The sequence below is a fragment of the Ornithodoros turicata genome, chromosome 4, assembly GCF_037126465.1.
Source record: "Ornithodoros turicata isolate Travis chromosome 4, ASM3712646v1, whole genome shotgun sequence".
NCBI lineage: Eukaryota > Metazoa > Arthropoda > Arachnida > Ixodida > Argasidae > Ornithodoros > Ornithodoros turicata.
This window is the reverse complement of record NC_088204.1, coordinates 29,610,825-29,631,082: the sequence shown is the minus strand read 5'-3', so window position 1 is coordinate 29,631,082 and position 20,258 is coordinate 29,610,825. Positions and strand designations below refer to the sequence as shown.

Below are 20,258 nucleotides of genomic sequence, written 5' to 3'. Positions count from 1 at the left end.
CAACGTTCCTAAGTTCCTAAACTTCTATTTGATTCAAATGTCTCCGTTGTAGCGCAAGAAACTGCTCACAAAGTTTGAAGGGTCGTGCCATATAGACTCATATTTGGCTGAAACATAACACGCCGGGCCAGGTTCAGCAATTTTGCCCGCGATATGTTTCTGAAAGCGGAATACTTTGTTTCAGCACGAGCGTGTACATATTGCGACATTCCTACGGTCAACACAAGTGTGCACGTTGTTATAGGCTAGCCTAGTTGAAACTGCGGGTTGAAAGCGTAATGAATCTTGCATTATATAATATTATGCATTATAATATATAATCTATGCATTGTACTAGTAGTATGCGATAGTGCAGAAGGACCATGGTGACTAGTTAGCCCATAGCAATGGGTCCTTGGCTTCGTCTGCGACGGTCACTTGCGACACGTTACCGATCGTCGCGCACTATCAGTCACTCCACGAACCCCGCGACCCTTGAACGCAATGTCGATGTACACTTCCAATTTGTTATACTTCTTATTACTGACAGTTAATTAATTCAACCAATGCATGTAACACACAAAGCACATACGGAATCTGGCCACGAACTATTTCCCCATTAAAGCCACTAAGATCGCACCGAATTCATAATAATTGGGTGTTTACGTCGCGAGACAACTGAGATCATGAGTGACGCCACAGCGGTCGATCTCTGGATTGCTTTTGCCCACCTGAGGGTTCTTTAACGTGCGATGAAAGCTCATCACACGGCACCCCGTATTTAACGCCCCTCGCAGAAGACGGCGTGTTTAAGCAACTTGTACCCTGCCACCAAGGTGCTGGCGTCCTCGGCCGGGTTCGAACCCGCGATCTCGGTATCAGAAGGCGAACACGCTACCGACTGAGCCACCGAGGCCGGTCGCACCGAATTGAAACAATTTTTCTTTTCCCTTCGATTTTCAATACTGACCTTAGTTATTCACTTAAGGGTAAACTTTCTTGACATGTTTGGATACAGGCACTCTCTCAGTGCGCAGTCACGTCCAATATGTTCACATCAACCGAAATCTGAGGAATTTAACATTTAGAAACAGTGAGGCCTAACCGCTTTCATTTAATAAAGGCCCACAAAAAACAAAACAAGCATGCCTTGAATTTTCGTTCTGGATCCATCGCTGACGCAAGACGTAATGCCAACTGGGAGATGGAAGTGATTGTGGTAGGTGTGCCTGCAGATTACATCACCTGATATGATAGGAGGGTGATTTTTTCGTTCCATAACCTCTACATAACTGGAGAGTCAACAAATCTATAATGAACCCGATTATGCAGATTTCTTGCATATAACGACGACATCTGACTGCCTTCTTTAGATATGCAACTCCTGAGGTGAGGTAATCTACTATATCTGCTGTTACACAGATCATTTCTTTCTTACTTCAAAACTTCCTCCCAGCGGCCCTTCCAATGTACATGTGCAGACGTTTTTTGCAATGCATGTAGAAGCTGCTCACTGAGGTTCTAAGGTTGGGTAGTTGGTCAATGACACGGAAGGATCACAACAATGCAACCGCATACTCTCAAATTAAACGAGTTTTTAAGGGCAGCTTATGCTGTCTATGATGTCTAGATTGCACATTTCTGGCACCAGAGACTCTCGAAGGTTTTGTTCCTCTATCTTGACAGCCCACACTGAGGGGACCATGATGGATTTTGGCGTATATGTGTAACAAGATCGCAAAGCGTTTGGCCTGACCCGCGAATACGTATCGGCCGCATGTGCCAAGTTCATAAGGCGAAATATCGGCAACCTACGGGCACTCTGTTACTCTCGGAACACACAGGTGATACTTTGCGAAGCGTATGAGAAAGGGGGAAGGAGTTCCGGCCTTTTTTCTCAAGCCTTTCTTTTGCCAACTAACCAAAGCACACGCATGGTTGCAGCCTGACAGGGAAGGAAAGGTGTGCAAAGTGTCATTAATCTCCTTGAGAGGACCGGCCTTCAGGAGCAGGTGACTGAGAAGTTGGACACAGGAAAGAGGATCGCGCTTCATACCACCACTGCATACCACCCAGCCCAAATGGATTTCTAGAACACTACTTTGTAGTCTACCGTACTACTAAGGTGGGTGGAAATGCGCCCTCGAGAGTGCAGTAAAACATCACAGTAGGTCGCATACCAGTACTCTTAGTTGCAGCCCACATTTTGTTGCCTTCCAAACAGTCCCACATTCCCAAGCTCATCAGCAAGTGGGGTTAGCTGGCTGCCTTGACCTCAAAGAACACCTCAAACGCTCAGAAGAGCTAGCAAGGTACCAGAAGATCATGAAGAGCATGAAGCGCAGCTCTTTCAAGCGTTACAGCGTCCCATGTCCTGGACATTCGAGAAGGAGACAAAGTAATTGCTTGACGAGGACCTCGGGCTGCCTTTGGCGGACCCTACACCGTCGTGAAGTTAATCGAACAAGGAGGTGCCTCAATGCTCTGAGTTACCGGGGGCCACAGGGTACCACTTTCACGGGTACCGGAGTCACACTGGTTATACATTATACATTATACACGAGCATCGCGTCATACATCTATGACGAACGTGTATAACAAACATCCCTTAAACATGTATGATCATACAGTGCTGGTCACACTGCTTATACACCGGCAAAACATGTTTTAAAACACGTGTGTATAACCAGTGTGACCGTGCCGTCATACAAGCAAGCCCTCTGACTATGTTTGACAACATGTTGTCATACACACGACGATGTATTTGGGCACTGCCGAAAAACAGCAATGGACAAGTTGGATAAACGGGCGTATTCGCCACGACAGTTTTCCTTCTCACGAGTCAGTGTCAACGTGATGAGTGTCGTGATGCACGTGAGTTATTTTGCACGAGTTCAGTGTCAGCGACATTGTGTTCGGCGTGTGTTAAAAATGGCGAGCTCTTTGCCTGCGCGCATGGAACCTGACCTTATTCCTTTGGTGGAGGACCGGCCGCCCCTGTGGCAAATAAGGCACAAAGACTACTACAAGAAAGACGTCCGCGAAAGAAATTTCGCGGAAATTGCAACTGAGCTCAGCGTCGAAGGCAAGTGATTGTTTACGTAGCTGTACCAGTGGTGTCTGTAGAGCACTACGACGTCGTTAGTTGTATGTAGTTGCCGCTGCGAAGGCGAAATGGAATTCCTTGCGGTCAGCCTTTGCACGTGAACAACGTAAAGTTGACCGAAAGAGGTCTGGCGACGGCGCCGACCAGGCGTACGTATCAACCTGGATACACTTCAAACGGATGGGATTCCTTGTTGGTGGAAACCCGAGGTCCGCAAGCGAGTCAAGCCTTGACCCAAACTTCCCGGAGGGGTCTCCGCCGGTTCCGTGTCCGTCTCCAGCTGTCCAGGTACTGCGCTAACATCCGATCATCTTACCTTAAATACCAATTTATATTAATGAGCTTAACATGCGTGACATTTCTCCCCATAAAAGCAGGTCGGCATAAATGTCAGCTACCGCTGGCACGAGGTTAAGTACATTCTATCGCTCTACATGCGTAGATCAGCCTTGTTGTTAGAGCAAAGCAATGCAGATAGCAGTTGTGGTTATTCGCAAAAACTGTGCTCTTCCTCTGCTACCATTTTTATTGCGCTTTATCACATTGTCATAATAGGTAATAATGAAATTACCATACAAAGCCGCACTTACGCACCATGCACCATACTTTATCGTATGCGTGGTTTCGGTGTGAGCACGTTCCCAGATCTTTCTGCCATTTTTGTCACGCCATGCGTATACTTGAAGCATGCACAAACAAAGTCCTGTATTTTGCACAAATCTAGGTGCTTCTCGAGTCCACACAGAGGACAATGGACGCAAGTGACGAAGAGCATGGAGATGAGCCCCTTCTACTGGATGACGAGACGCACACTGCCGTTACTCAGGAAAACCGGACGATCTCATCTTCAAGTAGCAGCAGCGCTGAGCAAGCGCGGAAGAAATCAAGAGCAGATAGAGAGGATGAGGCAAGAATTGTGGCGCAACGGTCAGCCCTACTTCACGCAGCAGTGGACAGGCTCAGCCGTCTTCCCCCACAAACTGATGAAGTCGATGACTTCCTGAAGTTGTTGGGAAACGTCATCCGCTGTGTTCGTTCTGGATAGAGCGAGATAGATTATTAAATGCAATTTGGAACAAAGCATTGAATGCGAAACATGGTACAGGAGAATTTCTTTAGAGAATGTTGCATAAAATATTTGCTATATGGAAGGGTTGACTGTACTTCATTTAGGACCCATAATACATATATACTCACATACATGATTCCAGTCCAACTGCACGCCTCTGCCAGCTTACGACACCAGGACCATTGAAGTAGGCACAGAAATTCCCCCTCACTTCCTTTGCTGCAGCTGTATGGTTGTGGCCCCGAGACCCGTTTGGGCAGTGTCCCTCAAGCAAGCCAGGGTGGTTCTGCCTCCATTCACCATGATTCACCTCACCTAAATCGACGGAGGTATCAGCAACACTGGCATCACTGGGGCCAAACCCAAGACGTTTTCCTAACCTGTGAGGATGTTCTCGGTATCAAGATATCCAGGAGGAGTGTACATCCTCTTGGTACTTCTGGCACTTCGTAAGACATTGTGCAGCGTCATGGTTGCCTTCACAATATCCCTTGCAGTTTCCGCACGAACTCTCATAGGGCTTCTTAATACGTGCCAGCGGCTGGCAAGCACTCCAAAAGCATTTTCAACCACCCTTCTTGCCCTCGAGAGCCTGCATAAAGGATGATCAGCTAATAGCGGCTTGTGTTGGTTGTGTCATACATATAAGCATGTGCACCTAATTCTAACCTGTAGTTATAGATTCGTCTTTCAATGTTTAATTCCCGGGCTTGAAAAGACCTCTGCATGTATGTCTTGAGCCCGAAACCTTCATCCGCTACAATCGTGTAGGGAAGGACCTAGTCGCTACCCCGAGGAGCCCTGGCTGAGGGGATGTGGAGCTTGTTCATTTCGATGGCACTCTTGAGACTGCAATGGTTCCAAACTGCGCTGTCTGAAAGCCTCCCGTTCCGCCCCACATCGATGTACAGAAACTCGAGGTCAGCCCCAACAAGTACCATGAGCACAATGCTGAAGCTGCCTTTGTAATTTCTGTACATAGCCCCAGACTTCGGCGGAGGTAAGATCTGAACGTGTTTTCCGTCTAGGGCTCCAATGCGATTTGGAAAGTTCCATGCATCCTCAAACGCCACTGCGACTTGCTTCCACTCGTCCTCAGTTGTAGGTGTCCTCAGGTATAGTGGTTTGAGGACGTTGTACAGAGCCTTACACACTTGACGCACTATCCCTGACAGGGTGTAATGAGCCATGCGGAACTGATATCAAAGTGAATGGAATGATTCACCTGTAGATAAATCGATGTATTCTATGTAGAGCACTACGGTGTCGTTTCCAGTTTCTCACCAGTTGCGAGGTACCTCAGGGTGACTGAAAGTCGTTCCCCAGCCGAAATTGCAGTCCTACAATTTGTGTCTTGTTTTTCGATGTGAGGGCGCACCAGGTTTAACACATGCTCGAACATCCCGACGTCCATACGAATATATCGGCGGTGGCTGTCCATGTCCTTCATGGCGAGTTCCCGCATAAGGTTTTCGTAACAACTGAGTTGCAGACGACGCTTCAAATACGGCTTGACCCAGACACTTCGACGTGCTCATCGATGCGGCTCGATGTCATCAAGCCCTTGTTCGACTTCGAGGAGAACAAGAGCCGCAAGCGCAATCTCTGTGCTTTCTGTATTTGCTTCTGCCATGATTGCCTGTTGCGTTTCAAAAGACACAGCCAAGATCAAAACCAGATGAGCCACCATATTTTTGGTATGGCGCTGTCATGAATTGAATACATTGTGCACTGAATTATACTTCATACTCACGTATAGTTGCAGGAGAGAATCGAAAATCAGCAGGTGCAGCCCAGTCTTCGTCGTCTTCGTATATTTTGAGCCGCGATGGAGGCAAATGGAAAGTATATAAACTCCTGGGTTGGTTACTGTGACACTGACGTGTGTCATACATCAGTGTTTAAGCCACTCCCACTGTAGTTGTATAACCAGTGTGAACGACACATGTTCGAGGCGATGTATAATCATACAAGTGTTTGGACCAAACGATGTTGTCAAACAAGAATTGTATAACCAGTGTGACCGAGCATTATACATGCTCCATACATGTTTGAAGACATGTTGTCATACATGTTTGGAGCACGTGTATAACCAGTGTGACTACGGCCTAAAGGCCGTAGCCTAAAGGCCGATTTCTTAGCCTATCCTATAGCCGTAGCCTATCCTATAGCCTATCCTATAGCCGTAGCCTATCGGCCTAAAGGCCGATTTCTTATGTTTCCTGGAGCCACCATGCAAACGCCTTTGGATTCGGCCCCGGGAATTTTTTATTGAATTTTGAACTTTGGACACTACCCTCGATTGAAAGCCGCACTCCGATCACTGGTGACGTCACCGGCGTCGACTTCCGGTGTCTGCTCCGCCGTGCCTCGGACGCCTGTCGCCTGTCTAGCAGTCGCTTTTCGTACTTTCGATATTTCAATACGTGCCGCCTTTTTTGCTACTTCGACGTCGCTGAACACGTTTGTGGCAATGGCAGGACACAGGTTCACTGCAAGAACAACAAAGAGAACACAACAGGAGTATCGTTTTTCAGTTTTCCGAAGTGCGAGCGTCGACAGCTATGGATAGCAAAGGTTCGTTGCCCCGGATGGCAGTTCTACGAATCAAAGTACCCTCTGTTCCGAGCACTTTACCGCGGATTGCTTCGAAGAGTCTGACAGACCTCAGCGGGGAGCTCGGCATATCTCGTCCAGGAAAGACGAAGTCACATTTTGAAATCTGACGCGGTGCCTTCGGTTTTCATTGATCCTCTGGTTAGTCTCAACGCATCATCAGCTTCTTCGAGCTACGATAGCGTAAGTCCTTAACTTTCCTGATCATCTCAGGTTCACATATTGTTTGCTCCACATCTTTGATTGATGCGCAGGAGCACGGCCACGGTGCAGTGACAGTTCCTTTTGAAGAGACAAGTGAGTATGGTGAAGAATAATTTTCTGCTTTGTAAAAATAGAAAAATACGTATTGAGCCGCAATATTTGTCATAGGCACATTTCCTGAAACTTGTGTCGCGCTCACTGCCGGAGTGGTACTCATGAGTTTGCCCTGTGGTTTGGCGTAGTCAAGATCGCAGGTAAACTGCATGGCCAGTATCGGGGAAATGTGTGATGTGTTTTCGTAGTTCAGTTCACAGAAGGAACATGGAAGAAAAATATACAGATGAGACAAAGCCGGCATGCGCTGATGTATTCTGGTTCTTTTTTTCAAAGGTGTATCACAACCCTCTCCACCTGACTCCTAGGAGCCTGGTGTGCATTACACTGCATCTTCAGGTAGTGACAAAGGTTGCACAATTTCTGTTCATACTGCATCTGTTCATTGGGTCTGAAACTCTGCAAAGACCCGTTGTAAAACCATATTGACTAACTACAATACATTTTGCATTCTGGTCGTCGGATGCAAACTATTTGTTTATTTCACCCTTGCATGTTTAACATTTTTTACTCCAAACATCAGTTTGGTTAAAAGCCATTCATGATGTAACTATATCTCGGTGTTTGTGTATATGTGTAATATACCAAGTCCTGAAAAAAGTATTTTGCACACAGTCAAACTAGTCACTCGCTTTACAAATGTAAGTTGCTCACTGCAATTCAGTCCCCATTCATAGGGCCTGGGCATGCAATGAACAATGCAGCAACACAGACAGATGAGAGACGTTTGGAGGAAAGCCCACAGTCACACAATGAAGACCACCCGCACAAGATGCAACCACTCAGACAGTGCCTACAGAGGATCCACCTTGTTTGGTCATAGTGGAGGTTCCTGAGCCATCCGACAGTGTCCAAGCCCTCCCTAGATCATCAACACCTGCTGTGAAGCCTCCACCTGTTTCCTTGTCAGTTTCATCACCAGGGCATGATGACACAGCCGATATTGTCAGTTTTGAGGAGGAACCCAGGAAAATAACTGTGCAATATCATGCATATTTTGTCAGTACTGTTCACATTGAACTGAAAAAGCATGGGGTGGTTGAGCTTGTCATACTGAAGACATATGTTCATCATGAAACTAACGAAGGCTATAGGGCGACAATCTAGTGGTGAAACATAAATGTGGTTAATTTTATACATCTGTGTATGAGGCCGTACTGATGTCTCACTGCCATCTGATATAGGTCAGAGGCTTTGTGTGATGACCCGTCTTATCAACTCAGCTCGGAGCTTGGCTATGACAGTGATGGGGAGTGAGTGTACATTTTTTTACTCCCTGTACATTACCTAACCTTCTGCCACCAACCCTTTGTTTATTGCTTCCCAAACATGCCAATAGATGTGGTAGGTACGCGCCATCTTGTTGATGAGTTGGATGGTGATGGCTAAGTATTACGATACATTGTGGGAGGATGCTCTTTCCCTTCGCTGTCTGCTTCATTATCTGCAAGAAAGCAGTTAGTACTCACATTCCTTTAGAGCAGTGGGGTTTTGCCACCTGACTCTCCACTTGCTCTTATTATTACAAATATAGCAGAGATGCTATAACAAACTAGCAAAGGCAGGAAAGAATTGTGTGATACATTTCTCGGAGCGTTGTTTTGTCCACAGTGTGGGGTTGTATGACTCTTGAAGTTTTGTCATGTCAGTAAGATTAAATATTACCCTCAGGTCTGTAGCGCAGCCTTCACCAGTACCCGACATGTCCATCATGGCATGCTCCAGCCATATAGAACTCCTAGAAGTGTGCACCGGGTGCTCATCATCACCCACAAACATGCTGCTCACAACAATGGGAACGCTTGCAAGAGCTACAATCACTTGTGAGAATGGCCACAGTAAGCAGTGGAACAGCCAGCCGCTTGTTTTTGAAAAACCTTTGGGCAATATTGCAATGTGCCCGGCAATCCTTTTCTCTGGTAGCAGCATCACCAAGTTGCTGCGCCTGTTCGACATCATGGGCCTTGCTCATATACACCGGTGCCAGTACCTCCTCTACCAAAGTGCTATTTATTTCTGGCAACACAAGATGTGAGTTAATGCAAGGAAATTATGTGCGCTGAAAAAGTCATCGATCATGTGATGGTCATGACTTCCAGTGTTGACGACCCCGAAATTCAGATTCAAATGAGCATGGAAAATGTGGCTCTGTGTCATTTGTCGTCGTTGCTCAGCTTACCTGTTAGAATAAGAATCCACGCTCATATTGTGTATGCCAGTTACATCAATTAGTGACTGCGGAATAGCGAGACTAAGTTGCAACATGCACAAACGATTTTCGTTTCTTTTTTTTCGGTTTGCTGAACATCATTTTAAATGTGTTTGTGTCTTAATTGTTTCACATGAGTAAAATGGGAATATCTTGCATTGTGCGCTAGCATACAGGTCATCGAAAAAAGTGTTCAAATGTGGAGAAATTAAATATCGCAAGTATGCTGAACAATAATTGTCCTCTCTTCTTATTTACACGAAATATAATTTTATGAAAATAGTGTTTTTTCACAAATCAATTATTTCACAGCACTTACTGCAAATACACAACAATTTAATATCTACAATAAAATGAACAAACCGCACAATACACACCAGCCTTACAACTTACATACTGCGCACTATGTGCTGATGAGACGACGACGCATTATCCTGCAATGAGAAAGAACGTAATTATACAGAGCAGATAATGTTAAGAAATCTTCCCTAACTGGTTAAAAACTGGACACTATACACACACGTACTTCTATTGTGATTTAGGATGTCTAGGACATGCTACACATGCAATGCCTAATTTTGAAGCCTCATGTGGATTTCATATCCGTTATCACTGCTTGTAATATTTATATTATTAGTTTTCAATGCAGATGTTCCAAATGTCTGTTTTAATTTGATGCAGAGGTAGGCATGCAATGACAAAATAATCTTGTATTTTTCAACATGGATCTTGGATGGACATGTAACTTCTGCAAGACATCCAGAAGTCCTGTAATCTCTGTAGCATCACAAGTGCGTGTTTTCTCTCAATGTATATAAAAATTATTTGTTTCACGGTTTCTGTGTAGCTTGTACAAGAGTACAGCCAGGTTTCAGGGCAGGCTGGGCAGCAAAATCGTTCTCCAATCATACAGTGAGCAATCTCTGAGAAAATTCTTTACGTGGTCAATACAAATCATAGCAACTTCAATAAATTGCTCAACATTGGAACTGTTTGTTATATCTGTCCCACCTTGAAATCCGTGATAGACTGGTGATGGAAATACACTGTGAATAGATGATACGCAGCAGCGGGGTATTTGCCTGCGATGTCCACGGCCAAGGTGGTCCCACACCCAACATATCAACAAGGTATATGCTGCAAACCGAAGGGTACTCCACACGCACAAAAAAAAGAGAGAGAGAAAGGAGAAAGAACAGAGAGAAAGAACAAGTCAAATTTCTGCGTGCCGTCCCGAAACTTAGTTTGATATTCTGGGAATTTTACATCTACTCACACGTTCGTGGTTTTCATATGTAAAACCACGGTTCAGTTAGTATAAACATGGTTGTTACAGTACCTGTTCACGTCTCTGTGTTGCTCCACTTGGGTGGGGATCTAGTGCCTCATGTGTCGCACAAAAACGAAGAGAAGTTGACGGTGAAGGCACAATAGTCAATGCTGGAAACATATGATGCTGAGCAATGCAATCAATGTTGTTTTCGTCGCAGATTCGGAAGTAATCACGACGCTTCGGAAGCACAGAAATCCATTCGGGAGTTCCGGATTGCAGCCTAAGCACCAGCATCTAAACAAGATATACAGAACGCTGACTCAACAACATATGCCGTGTAAACAGCCATAGGTGGGGAGTAACGCGTTACAAAGTAGTGCGTTACCGGTAACGCGTTACATTCGAGTAGTGAAATATGGTAACGCATTACATTTGGGAGAAAAGTAATGAGTAACGTAACGTCATTACATTTTTACTAACTAACGCGTAACGGCGTTATGCGTTACTGCGTGTTCGGGAACGTTGCTTCATCGCCTAAACTTCAAAGCTTGGGCGAGGACCGTGCGTGCAGAATCCGGGAAAATCCCCGATTTTTTCTATTCATTTTCAACAATGACAAGAAGGTCACATCGGCACCCACGAAGAAAGCAAAAGAAGGGTTATTGACCTACCCTGTTTGAGGTGTCACCTTTGTTTTCCACCTCAGTTTTTCACTCCCTCTGGTATTTTTCGGACGAATGGGGCAAAAGCGCCAGAAAAATAGCCTCTACCCTCTGAACAAGTAACAAAGTACCAAGGGATTGGCTGTTTGGATTTGTACTGTGTGAGATCAACCTTGACGAGGAGCACTCACTGGCCGTTAGGCGTCCTCTCAGCCCAAACGGGCGAAGCTCAGAGATGAAAATTTTGAACATCAACTACTTCTGCGTTGCAATAAATCGTACATGTAAGTTGTGTTTATGCGTGACCCTTGTTTGTGCCCAACACTGCTTGTATTGATTTGCGGAATGCACTTATGTGACTCAACCAAAAATGTTACATATTATAAGGACAACTGGTGAAGTAATGCAAAAGTAACGGCATTACTTATCAGAAGTAACGGCGTTAGTAACGCGTTACCCACTACCGCAACACTAACGAATAACGTAACGCGTTACTTTTTGAAAAGTAGTGAGTAACGGTAGTGCACTACAAAATAAAAGTAACTTCCCCACCTATGAAACAGACACAAAACTCGCGTGCAGACAACAAGCTGTCACCTAAGTAAATCTGCAGCTTGAATGGGAACCTTCGGCGACGAAGGAGGCTATCGTCCGTCCCGTGCATGCTTCCGTGCGTACTTGCGGTACTGGCAAAGGGCCTGTTGTAAACTGACATTCGTCTTCGACGTAGTTGTCATAATAAAGGTCATCGTCGCTCTCAGAAAGCAGCCCTGTTTCGTCCGTACTGCTCATGCTAAAAACACTTTCGATTGCATTGCGTCTCGCGTCGCCGCTGCAGACGTTGCTTTGTCTCGACACTCGTGACGTCACTAGTGTCGGGCGTGGTCGGGGGTTACCGAAACTGGATAGGGAATTCGCATACAATTCATTCGCATTCATTCATCGCATTCATTTTCTCTACAACGAGGAAGAATTAAGCTTTCTCGTTTCACATGTAGCATACATGTCCTGTTTGGAATCTAATACAATCGTTATTCGAAAATCACCAGACCTCCGGAATGTCGCTTTAAGGGCTGCCATTGAAAACATCGTCCTATTCCCATTCCCGGAGCAATGTACTATAAGCCTGGCAGTATGTAGCATACTGTGACTATTGGTCAAGTGGTGGAAAAGGGAGCGACTCAGAATTTTATCAATAATTATAATGTTAAAAATAGCTTTAACTCAAATTTGCAGTCCCGTTTCGCGTGGTTACCTTATATTTTGGTCCGGGCTTTGACCTCTGTAATGTTTCCCCGAAGAGCTATTAACAACAACAAGCTTTATTGCAAGATGATGACTTGGGAGTTCCATCGCCAGGGACGATGCTCTACCCCATTGCTGGTGGCGATGCGGGGAATGAAATGATGAGCCCCTTGACAATAAGAATCGAAGTCCTATGGTATACAGAAAGAGTATGGTTTGGGAAGTTTGGTAGTGTGGGCAATGGAGAAGAATGTGCTCTAGGGGCCCTATCCTCGTCTAAACTAATCGACCTTGATTACTTTACGTTTCAAGCTGTATAGGGCGGGGCTGCCACGAAATACTCCGCCCTTAAATCCCACCCATTTCAATTGAAATTTATACCTATTTTTTGCTTCGCAGCCTCTCGGCCCTAATCTCGGACCGTGACCCTACGTCATTTTGACGTAACAGTGACGTAAAAGATTGGTTTCAAAGCTGAAAAGTAATGTAGCGAAAGAGGCACCATTTAGACTTGCATCTAGACAAGCAAGGACGAATCACTGCGGACTTCTCATCGGTACATAACGTGGCCGCTTCTACCGCTGACCGGACCATCTGCCTGTGCCAACTGGACTTCCCAGCTGATGACAACGAAGCGTGCCGTGGAGACGCTGAAATCCGAACACGATCTCCGAAGCATCGAGTCTGCCACAGGAGTGGTCAACTGCCCTCCAAAGAGGATGAGACGCAAAGTGTTGCAGTAGCACCCCTGTGGCACACCCAGAAGGGCGAGTTGAGGAACCGCAACATCAATGGTTTGCAGCGCTCGACTGCATGGATGAGGAGATTTATTGGTTCAGCGAGACCGACCTGGCGTTCCGTACTCGGACTCTGAAAACTTCGCGCAGACCCACTTTGCCCCTCAATGCATCATCTCAGCAACGTACCAGCATCCGCCTCCACGTCGTCGGGGGGCAGGATGTTAAAACCTTTACAGACGACGACAGCCTGCCCCCAGAGCGTGGCTCGTGCCACATGCACTTAGTCATTCCTTGTATCACCTGCGCACCAGTAAACATCTTAACCCCGGTCGATTACTTTGAGCGGCGATGGGTTTCGTGATGGGTCCGCAGGTGCATTTACGTTTGTTGTGTTGTATAAAGTCTGTATGTGCTCGTCACAACAAAAAAGTTTATATCTTTCTTCGTTTTTGTTTAATAATGATATAAAAGCACCGCGTAACACCGTTTCTCTGCGCCGATCGCGGCCTCATGCGTGGAAGTGGCGGGCTTTTCGAAGCGTCGTCAGAGCCGTCGTACAATCGATGTTATTGCAACATAGCGGTGTGCACACAAAAAACTCATCGATCAAAGCTGACTGTTTGTTGAGTAAAACTATCAACGCTCTTTTGCGGTATCATTACCACCCCCACGGCTCAGGAGCAAAAGAAGCATATTGAAATGCGAGTTATCATTTCGCATATAGAGCACACGAACACACAGAATAATATAAAGAAAAGCTCCTAAACAAAGCTCAAGATTTAAAGCACGAACCGATTTCTCATAAACGCATCTACGACTCGCGCCACATTGTCCGTTCGACCCTTTGCAATGATCCTTCGCGCTTTTATCATTTTGTTGCCAGCCATCAGCGCCATCTCACGGGCACATACCGAATTATAAATGCCAAGTACAATCACGGTGTCACACAAACATTGCCGTCTTGCACACCTGTACATCAAGAAAAATGAGCAACAGCAAAAAAGGAAATTACGAGCGTGCTTTTCCGCGCATTTTCTACGAAATTCAGTTTTACCCGGTAGAGTTTTCTGTTTCTGACACCAAAGAATCGAAGCAACAAGGCAGGGCGGGCTGATCACAGACCTGTGTGGCCTTCGGATTCTGAGGAGGAAACACCGATAAGGCTGGTCGCTTTCCAAGATAACACGTGGGGCCATTGGTTGAAAAAAAGGTGTCAACCACTTTTAATATTCACGCCTTTTTCGATTGTGCACCAATGGCAGAAGAAATTTAAAGTAATCGAGGTCGATTACTTTGACCAAGAAGGGCCGTAGATCTCCTACAGAGTCAACTTTCCCCAAGCAATAACGCCACTGTGCTGTGAAAGCCACATCGAGGAGCATTCAATGAACGAATGCGGCATCTTGGCCAGAGATATGTGGAGGCATGCGGAAACCGAGCGCTAATCAACTCTGCTCAGCATGGCTGGGGGAGATTGTCATCAGTCCATTGTAAAATTTTGTGGTTAATGCTACGATATATAACGTAGAATAATTGCTCGCTAGGATTTTATCAATCTGATTCTTTGACGGTAACATGGTGTAAAATTGGGTAGTGGCTATTGGTCTTCTTTATTGCTTTCATTCAAAACGATTATGAAAGTATCAAATTGCCTTGATATCAGTGTTTGCGAGTGCCATGTGGGTAAGTGCCACATAATAAGAAGGTTTGTTTGTATTCCTGCGTGACATTAGATATGAATGAAAATTATTAGATCTCTGGGTGTCTCTGCTCCTTAGTGTTACGAATCGCTCAAATTTCAACAGATATGAAAGTGTGCGCAACTGTGCATTGGTTTTGATATCTGAATATGAGTTTGAAGCTTCCGCTGTCAATAATTAAGTGTTCAGATTAGCATCTGCAGGAAAAAGAAATCGTTCATGTTCTGCTGAAATGTTCGGAACTTTAAGGTGGTAAAAAATTATAGCCAACGTCGGGCCTTGTGGGTAACATGAATTGGTTGAATTCATTACAACTGGCAATATAAACGTTTTGATGGTGTACATCTGTGTATCCTTTCTATGGAGAAATGTGCAGAGGCTGGATGCGACGGCCCAGGGGGCGAGCTGTCCGGCGGCAGGAAGGGATCTGGCAGCCGTCTATCGGCGGCAGAAAGTTGTCTATTGGAGGCGATGAATACGTCCCTGCATTGTTTGCACCGAGAGATGCGCGGGGTCGGCTCACGAAAATAATAATGGTGCGCGATATTACACAAAGTATGGTGACATGTTGCACGTGCCGCAGGACGGGACTGCCGATGAATGAGCGGTAGCGCGGGGTGATTCATGGCATGGGGTTATAGGGTTGGGGTTATGGGGGTATGGGTATGGGATTGGGGGGGCATGACGCAAGTGGCTGTTGCAAGGACGCCAAGTGCCTACCACTATGGGCTACTCACTACCGTGTTCCATCTGCACTACCGTATACTACTGACGTATACAAAAAGTCATGCGGTATAGACACTGAAGCAGGCAAGTGGAGGTGCTCTAGGACAAAATAAGCCCAGTAAAAGTAAAACTGTTTTTGTACCTCGTGCACATTTTCCATAATATCGAGAAAATTGCTTCCTCGTAGGGTACTAGGTTGGTACTGTTCTGCCGCAGTAGTTGCCGCGGGTGCCATGTAGATAATGGACTCCAGGTAGGCGGATGAAGAGACATGTGAACCCCGTAGAGGTTCATACCATCGTAGGAGGGCAAAGTTTATCCTCGGACCTGTATCTTTTACGCCGCTTGTTGCCACAGCTGTATCGGGACATAAAGCTACAAATGATGACCAATATCGGAGTTTGTGAGCGCATACGATAAACGACCCGCCAATTACAATGTACGGAAGCCATTTTGCACCGAACAAATGTTAGTCGTTTGTCACGGACGCGTCAACCGTTACAGGCGCACATAGTCTGCGAGTCAAACGCATTCGTTGAATGTAGGATCCTTAATGTATAGCATATAGGCTACCACGCGTAACTTCTCAAATCCAACCTATAAACTGCAACGTGTGATATAGAGAGCAATGTGTGCAACAACAATAAAAGACAAACCTATAGAGACCCAAATAGCACGCACTTCCAACTGTGTTACTACGCACTAGCTGCTTGTCACGTGTCCATCTGTCTTTTGTTCTTGTTGTTGCACTCGTACACCATGAAATTAGAAATAATTCCGGGTGTGTGTAGAAAATAGAAACAATAGTATTCCGGGTGTATGCAGGGTAAGGTGGGGCAAGATGAGACAGGGGCAAAACGCGACATTTTTTGCTCCACGCCTCCTGTTTCAGACTCGCTGCCCCATGCGCATGAAACCTTACTCATAGGTGGCTGTGCTTGTCCGGTTTATTGCACGTGAGAATCGTCCGGATGCGTGTTCGCGTTGAAGATAAAAAAAAGTCGGTTACTTCTGCCTGGAATGTAAACATCCGCGAAAAAGGCGCGATTTTATGTAGTCCTTCCTCTTGTCACCTGTGCACCAGCGTTTCGCAGGCATATTCTATCAATGTAAGTCCACATCCTATTTCTTTATTCATTCTTCTAGATATATGCAAAATATGGGCACTCTTGGTTATCCGGTGTTGAACAGAAAAACTAATGCGTCCGATGACATGACTGGCCAATGCGCAACAATTTAATGTAATTCAAATTTAATGTAATTTAGAAAGTGATAAGTCAACTATTAGGTGGCTTTAGGCTTGCTCCTCAGAGATTTTCTTTTTTGCATATTGCCTAAGATTTTCCTGCAAAATTTCCTGTTTCCTAGGATGTTCCTAGCAAAACAGAATTGCACGCAAAAGCGAGCGACCTGGGACAGAAGGGATTGGCGGTGCATTGTTTGCAAAGAACGGTGGAGCAAAATAGTACCGGGTTCTGCGTGGTTTTACTGCACATCATGTGGGCGGCGGGCTCAAGGGGGATGCGTAGAGGCCTACAGGCTTTACTTTGTCTGGTTGGATTGCAAAAACTGATTTGTATAGTTCATTACCACTGCGTGTCTCATTTCGCCCCACGCGAAGTCTCGCCTTGCCCCGAGGGTTGGGGCAAGATGAGAAAATGTTCTTGTTCTTTCCTTATTCTGGACCGGCTACGTCCGTTCTGCATTTAAAGGTCAGAAGCTCTAGACCTCTGAGAATGTGCCCAACGCTCGTTTTTTAAAGACGAAAAATAAAAAAATCAAGTTCAATTGCTTTTTTTTTTCTCATCTAGCCCCACCTTACCCCACTCCAGACATTTTTCTAACAAATGCACTAAGGTTATCACATTTTTTAAGATATTGTTTAACATGTTGTCTCACATATTTTCGCATTCCGGTTTTGATGCCCTGCTTAGAACATAAAATGTTTTCCCTGCAGCCCAAAAGAGCGAATCTCTATGCACCAAGGACAAGTTCATCGTAATTATTACATCGCCGTTCAATTACTATGACTTGGATTCCTCCATTAGTCTCGCCCTGGTTAAAACGTAAGCATGCTGTTTGGAAGACGTGACATTTATAGCTGTGCAGTTGATGTGCAGGGATTGTCACAAATGGTTGGCACCAACCAGTGAGTCAGAGCGTATAGCCTATTGATACGGGCTTACTGCGCAGTACCGCTCCCAACGATTTCTTGAAATACACAATACATTCTGAATGCAGTGATGTTAGAGTTATAGCTTAGAGGAGCACTAATGTTGCTGTGTGTGGATCTCATAGGCTACTGGAAGCATGTATATTCTGTGCTCAATGGTCAATGGTTCCAATTTATTCGCACTCAGCGCATGAAGAAGTACAGCTAGGCGCTATATTACCTTGCGCGCGGACTGGTTTGTGGAACGAGGAGACCGTGTGGTGTAAGGGACAGCGCAGGAACAGGACAGCGCTGTGTACGATTGTATGCAACCGTACAACAGCGCAATTATACGAATAACACTGCTCTAGCTTCTTGCGCACGTGTCTGCAATCTGACCTGTGTGCATTGCTGCGCTCGCAGGTGGTAGTAGCCGAGACCAAAGAAAGAAGTCAATGAAAAGGTTAGTCAGCTGTAGGACTCGAACCCACATCGTCCGGATTACCGGTCCACGACTCAGGGCTCAACCTTTTCAGTGACTTTTCACCGTTCAGTGATTTTTCACCGTTCAGTGTTCTTAGGTACTTGAGGCCTTGTGTGTTTGTTCTTTCTCTGTGTTCCAGCCTCAGAACACCATTTTCCATGGTGTTCCGTAGTAGCAGAGATATTCCCGGGATTTTCATCTTGGGAGGGGGCGGGGGGTGATGGCCGTGCCTGCTGCTTTTGTGGAGTTTTTGGCCTTTCCTTCCGGTATTTTGTGGGTGTTGGAACATTATGGGGGCATTAGGCGCTGCGGCGGATGCTAGGACAATCCCTGTGTAGTAGCTCTGGCTGCGGATACTACAGCATCTCAGGATATGTGTCGAAGCAAGATGTATATGCAGATGTATATGTATAGACAGAAAAGGGAGCGCTTCCGAAGAACTCAAACGCTTGAGCGTTAACTGAGCTGGCACCGGAATGCACAGTATTCAAGCATCCGTGCACGATACATTTAGAGGAACATTTTAGCAACCCTTATGCTCAGCATGGCGGACACGAGGGAGTTCCATGTTAGTTTGTTTATTGTTAGGTTAGTCCAATCTCGGTGTTTACAATTTCCTGTCCTGGTTAGTCCAAGTTCGCCGTTGGTAGCTTCCCGCGCGCGACTATGCATTTTTTAGTGTATTTAGCATGTATTTACAGTAGTTTATTTTGCTACGGGGATCTCAATCATTTGATCTCGATGTACATCTCCGATGCTTTGATTTTACAGGTTGGGCTTCCCAGGGCACCCCTGCCTTGGAATTAGCGTACAGATGAACTCATGCTGCAGAGTGATGAAAAACTTGTATAAGTAAGTGTCTGCACTGCGAACTACCCTTGGTTACCCATGTCAATTTTGCCTACTTGTTTATTGCCTTAGAGTACAGCTGGGATCGTAATTTCAACAACTTTTTAAGTGAACGAAATTGTTTTTAGTGAGTTACTCATCTGCTGAGTGTCCAGCAAATCTACACGAAGGACGCGAACTAGTAGTGCCCCGCACGAATGACCTGAATGCCGAGGAAAGCAAAGCGGAACTTGCACCAGGGAGCAAATAGTGCCGTTTGTGAAGTACACTTGACATAACAAAATATTGAGACAACAAAGCAAACACCTAGGCAAAGCAAAGTGCAAGATTGACAGGGTGTCTGAAAGCACACGTGCGCACTTTTTTGTTTTGTTTCTTTTGGTACGCTTCGCTGACGTGTTCTGCAAGAAATTTTGCGCGATTGCATATTTTGCAAATAAGTACCGAATATGCGTGGGGCTGCGTTCGTCCCTTTCGTGTCTTCCGTGTGCACTCCTTTTGGTTTTCAGTTACGCCACATCAACTCGCCCAGCTTCATATGTCACTGACAGCCCCCATTAGTCGGCGCGACTCAGTTAAATCACACTTTGTGGGGATTTGTGTATGATTTTGGTTTGCAAGGACTGCGCAGGATGGCGCGCAGTACTGTCTTCCGGAAACCGGCGCCGTGACGTCATGCTAGTTGTCCGTCGGCCGCTTCGCTTCTGAGCGGGTGCAGTCAGTGAGCCCCTCTTACCTGCGTAGATTGTAGATCTTGCACATTGCGCAGGACCACCATGCAAACCCCTTACGCAAAGGCCATAGCGTACGATTCATACGATGTACAGCTGCCGTCAAAGTTAATAATAACACTGGAAAAAATTCTGCCGCATTTCCGGGCGTGGTAACAGGCACCCTGGGAGCACTGCGGGAATGTGACGTAAACAAAATCTTTGCATTAAACTACAGCATAATTTTGTTCAATCAAGGCTTCCTCATAGCCCCAAAGGTTGCTGAATAGCGCTCGGAAACGAGACCACATTTCTTCCAGTGTTGTTATTAACTTCGACGGGAGCTGTACTAAAACTGACTACTCCTACGCTCGGCCAGCATAGCGGTGCAGCTGCCGCACGTACAACTAGCAAAGGCAT

General features: G+C 45.7%; 1 protein-coding gene across 2 annotated transcripts in view; it reads left to right on the top strand.

Annotated features, from left to right (window-relative positions):
* Positions 1-20,258, top strand: part of LOC135392905 (uncharacterized) — a 104,861-nt gene that overhangs the window by 77,103 nt on the left and 7,500 nt on the right. The window contains exons 7-8 of one of the 2 annotated variants that reach the window (XM_064623563.1): positions 17,601-17,709; positions 19,051-19,131. In XM_064623563.1, coding sequence (XP_064479633.1) covers positions 17,601-17,709; positions 19,051-19,131 — 190 coding nt within the window. Of the gene's footprint in view, positions 1-3,809; positions 3,998-17,600; positions 17,710-19,050; positions 19,132-20,258 lie in introns of those variants that run through there. The other variant, XM_064623566.1, reaches the window with a different exon arrangement.